General features: G+C 33.3%; 1 protein-coding gene across 1 annotated transcript; it reads right to left on the reverse strand.

The window, feature by feature from the left end:
- Positions 1 to 336: 336 nt before the first annotated feature.
- On the reverse strand, positions 337 to 1,545 carry LOC131030653 (22.0 kDa class IV heat shock protein). Its single transcript, XM_057961564.2, has 2 exons — positions 1,007 to 1,545; positions 337 to 920 (listed from the first exon to the last, which is right to left on the reverse strand). The coding sequence occupies exons 1-2, from the start codon at positions 1,236 to 1,238 to the stop codon at positions 634 to 636; spliced, it is 519 nt and encodes a 172-aa protein (XP_057817547.1). The 5' UTR covers positions 1,239 to 1,545; the 3' UTR covers positions 337 to 633.
- Positions 1,546 to 8,332: the final 6,787 nt, after the last annotated feature.

Consider the following 8,332-nt stretch of genomic DNA (forward strand, 5'->3'; position numbering starts at 1 on the left):
AATCTTATGTGAAAATTTCAAATCACTCCCAATTTTTTACAGCAACTTACTTGACAAGTCCCCTACTTATAACTAAAGTTTTAGGGTCAAATCATCAAATATGATGCTACATCAGCCTACTTTTTGTGAAAGTGTCCAAACAACACAATAAAATTTGAGACAAATACTTGTGCACTAAATCATGTTTTATTGGTGAACTGATGTGGCATCACACGATTCGTTGCTTTTTGAATCTAAAAAATACATTTCATTCGATTATTGATTGTCATCATGAACAATAACAACTCTAAAATCACAACTATTGGTGCAATGTTGTAAAAAATATTGAACATTAAATCAATATAATGAACATTTAATTAAATTCTATCACAAGCATTTTGAACACCACAACTATTGAGTCCTCTTCCCTATTACCTACCCACTTCCAAAAAATTATTTCAATCCAACTTAAAAAATTCTTGACTGATAGAAAGAACAATTTTAGCCTACAGACAACCAGCCAAGAATGTACTGTCCTGTAAATTAAGAATCAGAAACATGTGGTGGGATTTCTGCCCTATCCTCAATAAGTTCAGAAGAAATCGCTTATCTAACTAATAATTGATTTCACAAACAATTTACAGCAGAATACATTCACAGCTCACCAGTGCTGTCAGCAATGTCGACAATTTTGGACGTTTTAGCTTTGCCGTCACTAATTTTGGCAACGGCGACAGTCAAAAGACCATTGTCTAAACTAGCCTTCACGCTATCAATATCTACGTTGCCTGGCAAATTAAATCGCCTCCAGAATTTACCCACACCACGCTCCACTCTGTGCCATTTATCGCCCAATTTCTCTTCTTCTTTGACTCGCTGTCCGCTAATTGTAAGCACCCTGTTTTCATCCACTTCAATCTTTATCTCCTCCTTCTGCAACCCTGTAAACATATCTTCACATTTGATTCAAACCCTAACCCTTAAACAAGATCAGATTGGGAAAGAAAGAAATAAAGCGAGATTTCACCTGGTACATCGACGATAAACACATGAGCTTGAGTGGTTTCTTTCCAGTTAGTTGGGGCCAGGGCAACATCTTCCGCACCGTTCGGACCGGAGGGAGAATTTTGATCCAAGAGCTTCAGGGGATCCAAAATTGCGTCCCACAGATCGCCGGTACGCCATCTGTAAGGGAAAATGGCTGTTGCCGGACTCATCAAAAACAATGAAATTACCATCAGAATGCTCACCGTCACCATTGAAGAATAATATTTTCACAAACGGAGAAACCCTAGATTTGCATAGAGATCCAAACCCTATCCACCGCCTTCACTTGTTGATTTATTCAATAATAATGAAAGCCCAATGTACGGCAACATTTACAGGTTACAAGCAGAAATATGGATTCCTGACGATTGCAGAGGTTTCACATCTGTTTCTGGAAAATTCTTCGATCTAGCCTACTTTGTGGGTGATTTTTCCACCCAGTGACGTATTGAGAAATTATACACTAAGTTTCTTGTATCGACGGAATTATGTCATATGACGGTACAGATCTATGCCCTTTTTCTTCATATTTTTGTCCGTTATGATTAGCGTTTTTAATATACAGATTAGTATGTAAGTGGTAAGTGGTAAATTGATGGGAAAACTCGATTCATAACATTTTTAGTTCCTGCAGTGTCGGCATGATATTATAGCATCCGTTAGATGCATTTATTAATTCCTGTCTTACAATCAGAATGATGTATTTTTCAACATTTTATTCTTTTTTCAATGTTTTAATTTTCAATAAATTTAATAATCAAAATAAAATTATTTATTGTAATTTTGATTGGAGGTTGTTGCTAATTTTGTTTATAAAAAATAAAACTTAAATTCTCAGAAACTTTTCGAAAATAATCACTTTCAAGGTTAACAAGACTGCATCTGCGCCTCAACCTTCTACTACAAATACTTCATCGGATTCCAAAGCTTCAGATGCGGCCGACTGTGTTCTTCGGCCTGGTGTGCCCTTCTTTTCTACATTGTCAATGTTTGTTGGAGCTTTGCTTACAATCTGATTTCCTGTGTTTCCCCGGTTTCGATCCCGGAGCTCGAATGTATCTTCCTGTGTTGTTTGATATAATGAGTTGATCTCTTTAGTTTTGACAATTTGTGTTTTGTTAGCCCACCCAAAGTTTGGCGAAGCGTTTTACCTGCAACAAGGGTTTCAAATGCGTGTGAATGGGTTTTGATTGTTAATGAATATATTGGTTCTTTAATTAATCTCCAGATTTCTTGTCGCTTGATTTATCATTGTCAAATTTGTGCTGAATTTGTGCAATTTTGATAGTCGTTTGCACAAATTCATCATTATTGGAGCTTGGTGAGTGGTTTTCGCATGCTATTTTGACCATTTATAGTTGTTTTTAGCCGACGTGGGCTGAATCTAGCGTATTAGCTGTGTCTGTTTATATGAATCTCTATCAAGGTTCTTTGCTCCTTTTTAAGGCTGGTGAATTTTTCTTTCATGTTATTTTACCCCATTTTTACTTGTTTTGAGCTGACTTCAACTAAATTTAATGTGATTATAGGTGTTTGGTTAAGTTAATTTTTATTGTAGTTCTGCCTGATTTTTAATTGTTTTCAGTTGACTTTTACCAAATTTAGTTTGATGATAGTTTTTTGGTACAAAACAGATCTTTTGGAAAGGCTTTAGAAGCCTTCAATGAAATGCAATTGGTGGGTGTAGACACAAATTCCACAACGTTTTCTACTGTTCTCATTGCCTCTCCAAAATAGGAGCTTTCAAACAAGGTATAGACATCCATAGAAGCATAAAGGACTTTTGTAAGATGTTATAGTTTCAATTGCCTTGGTGGACAGGTATACAAAATGTAGAAGGATAGACGAGGTTGTGAACTGTTTGACAGAATGCCTCATAGAAATGCAGTCTCATGGAATGTCATGATCGCAAGGTATGTGCAAAATGGATTTTGTCAAATGCAATACAACCTTTTTATAAACCCATATGAAATCATTCCACCAAATGGTATAATCATAACACCAGTACTCATAATAGTTATAATTTAGGCATGCATATACAAGGTAAATATACTACTGATTTAATCTAGATTGCAATTTTCAAGAAATTGAGATGATAAATTGAATAAAAAATGATTTAACCTTCTAATTTATATAGTTAAAATTTCATGGTTATTGCTTGTTGAAGTAATTTTTTTATGGTATACTTTAATTTTGGAATTAAGAAGACACACTTACGTTGATGAAAATATGAAAGTTTTGAAGTTTTATATATTTGATTTGATTTCATTCTTTTATGCTTTCATTTATACAATCCTCTACTTTTCCTTTTCCACTCTATCTTTCACTACTTTCCCTTTTCCACTCTACCATTCACAATTCTAACACTCGACAGGAACATGACGCTACGCATCTCTTGTTTATTTTTATTTATTGTTTGTAATTTATAAGATCTTTTATTCATCATTTTTTTTAATTGAAGAAGATTTGAATTCAACAACGTTCAGGGACAATGTCTATATAGTCCACAGAATGACTGCTACAAAGAGCAAATGACAATTTTAATAAAAGAGCAAATGAGCAATTTTGTCGACTAGATAGCCATTTTGCCATCTAGGTGCCTACAACATGGACTTTGCCATTAGACTAAGTATTCATCATTTTTAATCGGGTCTAAGATGTAAATTTGACTCTAAAAATTGTAATGCTAAATTTAATTCTTGAACTAAAATATTCAAAATGCAAAGTTATACCTTGTTAATCTTTCCACTACTTGTTGTGAGTCGAACTGATGCAAGTTTATATGGATTTGTATGTTATATTGTATTTAAAGATATTCATTAATTTTTTTAAGTCATCAAGATCTATCAAGAAAAAAACATAAGAATAATGAAGAATAGTTATCATAGAACATTTAAATGAGAGTAGCTTTGCATCATTCTCATAATATTACATCAACATCATTGTAAGTCCATTGTACACTTGCTTGCTCTCTTCTACCATTGTTCAAACATTATTAACTCAATCCACCTAAGGGTCTAATCGAGGATAACATGACCCTCTCAATTCAATAGATTCCTCTAAGGTGTTTCTAAACACTGTCAACCCTTGCCGAAAATTAGATATCAAAAGATCAAAGAAAGTGAATCCAATACTTAGATTTCTACCAATTCAATTTGAGGGGTATATGTCTAGCTCAACATACCAAACAATTTTAAAATTTATAAAAATTACTTTTGCAAGCACAAAGTGAACTAGAGTGACACACAATTAGTTTAAAGATTCCGAGTCAAGCATATATGGGAAAGCCCTTGAACTTTAGCATTATGACATTAATTATTAAATTCATAAAAAAAAATCATCTTCAAAATCTAGCTAAGTACTTGTATACTATCAAGTAACACATTTAAATTCATTTAATTTCTACATTTTTATCAAGCATTAATTGTTTCTATTCCTAGTTCATTTATCTAGATAAGTACTTTTAACTATTTTCATTATCAATTATCGTAGATAGTAAGATTGTAAGGCCCAACCTTCTATGCATCTATTGTTACTCTTTCCTTTGTCAATGGTGCCTTCTTGTTGCAAATGGAGCAAGTACATTGGTTTAGTTAAATGTCAATGATAAAGATTTTACTCAAAGTTAGAAATGTTAGTTTCATTTAATTCATGTATATCCTAGAAATGTGCTTTGAATTATGTCAATTTTGTGTTTCTCAATTTGAGTTAGAAAGGTGCAATCTTTTAATGATGTTGTTATATGATTTATATAGAAAGTGTCAATGATGGTAAAACATTCAATTTCTCTCCATGATTAAAATTAGTCTTTTTGGTCAATTCCATGTCCAAGAACATAGAAGTTTACATGCAACAAAAATTTGAAAGATGTCCAAATAGACACTACTAACTTCCTTTTCTTCTCTCAAGAAACATATGGGCATGGCTGAAAGGAAATCCTATATGCCCACTCGCATTAAACATTGAAATATGCTCCCACTTGTTTTTAATCAATAATCTAATATTTTTAGATCAACTTACCCTTTAAAAGTTTTGATTTCTACTTTAGTTCAACCTTGAATGTAATAATTTCAAATTTACCTCCTCCTTCCTAACATATTTTCTTTCCTTATCCCATTGGTATTGAGTAATTTGAACTTAGTTTTAGTTTTAGATCACGCGATCTTGAATTGTTGATTTATCCATTTGTCGATTCTTCATAACCCTCCAAGATGGTCACCAATGCATCCCAATCCCTTTCCATCCTTGTTTCTTCATTCCTCCTATGTGTTTTAATCTTTGAATAGCAAGGAACCATTTTTTATTCTTTTAAGACCTTATTAGTGACACACAAAATTCCACAAAATTCCATTACAAGTAACTTGCTTTAATATCAAATGTTTTCTAGAACAGTTCTCTTTGTTACTTTTATGCAGCTATCAATCAATCAAAACCAAAAATGAATCACCTAACAAATGCTCATTACTTCCCACTCCTAATGATTTCTTTGCATATCCACTATGCAAAGCATTGGATTCAACCCTTCATGGCATAATTGAGCTTGGATGGCAACACATGTCACTTGAATGACATGCCTTACCCTATGTGTTTCCAAATGGTTCATACTTTGATTGTGTGCCCAAGCAACATTTTACCTCCATAGATAATTCATTGAAAATGACAACTTCAGCATAGATACTGGTAAAAAAAATTTTGTCCATCATATTGTAGCTTAAAAATCGGAAACATATGGTTGAATCTACGCCCTTTCGCCAATAAGATCAAAATAAATCACTTTTCTAACCAATAATTGAATTCACAAACAACTTACAGAAGCATAATTTCTCAGCTCTGCAGTGCTGTCAACCATGTCGATTTATTTGGGAAGTTTTTAGCTTTGTCGCTCACTAATTTTGACGAAAGTGACAGTCAACAAAACATTATCCGAATCAGCCTTCACGCTATCCATATCTACATTGCCTGGCAAACTAATTTGCGTCCAGAATTCAGCCACATCATAATCCACTCTGCCATTTCTATCCAAATTTATCTTCTTCTTTGTCTTTGACTCGCTGCCAACTAACTGTAACTACTCTGTTTCCCTCCACTCCAATCTTTATCTCATCCTTCGTCAACTCTGTAAAGATATCGTCACATTTTATACAAACCCTAACCCTAAAAATTGTTTGACAGGAAAAGAGAGAAATGAGGCGAGATTTTACCTGGTATATCGACATAGGGTTTAAAGCTTTTTCTTTCCAGTTGGATGTGAGGGAGAATTTTGGTCCAAGAGCTTCAGGGGATCCCAAGTCGCCAAATCGCCATCTGGACGGGAAAAGGGCCGGACTAATAAAAAACAATATACATGCGAACAGGATGTCCACCGTCGCCATTGAAGAATACTATTTTCACAAACGGAGAAAACCCTAAGTAACAGAGCAAGCCTAGAATTTGACGGTCTGTATGGCCGTTTTTCCACTTTTAGATCGTATATAACTAATAAAATTCGGTATGCATCTACAGACCACTTTTAAAAACAAAACAAAACTGTATATTAGGTAATATATACTGTTGTATGCATGTACATGCCACTTTTTCTAAAACTAGCAATTGCACCTTAGTGTGCAATGAGTACGTCGATGAGGTGTGGAAGGTCAATTAGGAAAAATTTATTTTTTGTATATACTTGTGTAGTACACGAGGTCAATTGGTAGGCTATTTAGAGAGAGAGAGAGAGAGAGGGGGGGGGGGGGGGGAGATGGATGGATAGAGAGACCCTGACACATGTTTAGAGATATAGGGGGAGAGAGGAAGATAGAGGGAGAGAGATAGATAGAGAGATAGAGAGGGGTAGAGGGAGAGATACAAATAGAGAGATAGGGAGATAGATAGGAAGAGATAGAAAGACAAAGAGGAAGAGAGAGATGAAAAGATAGAGATATAGACGGTGAGATATAGTGATAGATAGATAGAGATATAAGGAAATATAGAGAGGGGTAGAGGGAGATAGAGAGATAGACAAAGTGATAGACAAACATAGATAAGTAGAAATGGAGAAATATGGATGGAGAGATGGAGAAATAAAAAGGGAGAGATAGATAGAGATAAAAAAAAAGAGAGGGAGAGATAGAGATATATGGAAAGAAAGAGAGTGGGGACATTATAGAGATCTATATAGAGGGATATGCAAAGAGATAAAGATATAGAAAGAGAATCAGGAAAATATGGAGAGAGAGAGAGAGAGAGAGAGAGAGAGAGAGAGGGGGGGGCAATATAGAGAGATAGATAGGAAAAAAGATAGGGATATAGAGTTAAAGAGAGATATGGGTAGAGAGACTTGGAGAGATAGAGGGAGATATAGAGAGATAGAGAGGGGTAGGGAAAGAGAAATAGGGATGTACTGATTAAATATATTCTATTTTCTATTTTTCTGGTCATTGTACTTAATTTTTTCAAAAAATAGCTTTGAGTGTCCAGTTTTGTTGAGACAGAAAAATCCAATGAAGAACTCATATTCGGCCACTTTAAGAATGAAATATATAAGGAATTAAAACATTGTACAACTTGTAAAAAGCCTCAAACATAGTACATATATCTATTACACTTGATTAAAATTAGAAATATTTAGTTGATCAACATTGAGATATATTGCTTTTTCCAACACATATGACGAGTTCTACATAGTGATTCTTACATTTAGATGTATATTTACTTGCTCAAAAAGTTTGACAATTGTAGTACTTTTAGGAATATTAAGACCTTTGTTTTGTTCATTGAGGTAGGTATAAATGTAGGCAAATTAATCTTCGTATACTTTTTGGTATCTAATACACCATTATGTGTATACAATTACAATAATTATCACATTTTTATTTCTATAGAGCTTACATTCCTTACCATTGTGTATGTAAATAATTATACTAACACTTGAACTGAAAGAAGTTGCAATGGTTACACCCATCATAATTTATATAAAATTTTTTTAGAAATTTGAAAGTAGCATTGAATCACAAAAAAAATCAATATTACATACATATCTTAGTTAATTGACACTTAGATTTATCATTATATATACAATCAAATTATTAATAAAAATATATAAAAAAATCATCTATCAATAGTTTATATATATCTTAGCTAATTGTCATTTAGATTTAATCATTCAACATGTGCTCAAATTATCAATAAATAGGGGTAAAGAATTCTTCATATCTCATTGATCTACGAAAATAAAAGAAGCTTAATATCTTATTGACTATAACTATTTTTTTGAAAAAATTATAATAAATCATATATAAAGAACGGACATTTTCTAACCTAGAGAAAC

Source organism: Cryptomeria japonica, chromosome 3 (genome assembly GCF_030272615.1).
Source record: "Cryptomeria japonica chromosome 3, Sugi_1.0, whole genome shotgun sequence".
Lineage (NCBI taxonomy): Eukaryota > Viridiplantae > Streptophyta > Pinopsida > Cupressales > Cupressaceae > Cryptomeria > Cryptomeria japonica.

Bases quoted from the DNA above. Each gene is read 5' to 3' on its own strand.
- LOC131030653 (XM_057961564.2), bottom strand. From the start codon at position 1,238: ATGGTGACGGTGAGCATTCTGATGGTAATTTCATTGTTTTTGATGAGT. The intron at 921-1,006 runs GTGAAATCTCGC...ATATGTTTACAG, and splicing joins GTTTATCGTCGATGTACCAG to GGTTGCAGAAGGAGGAGATA.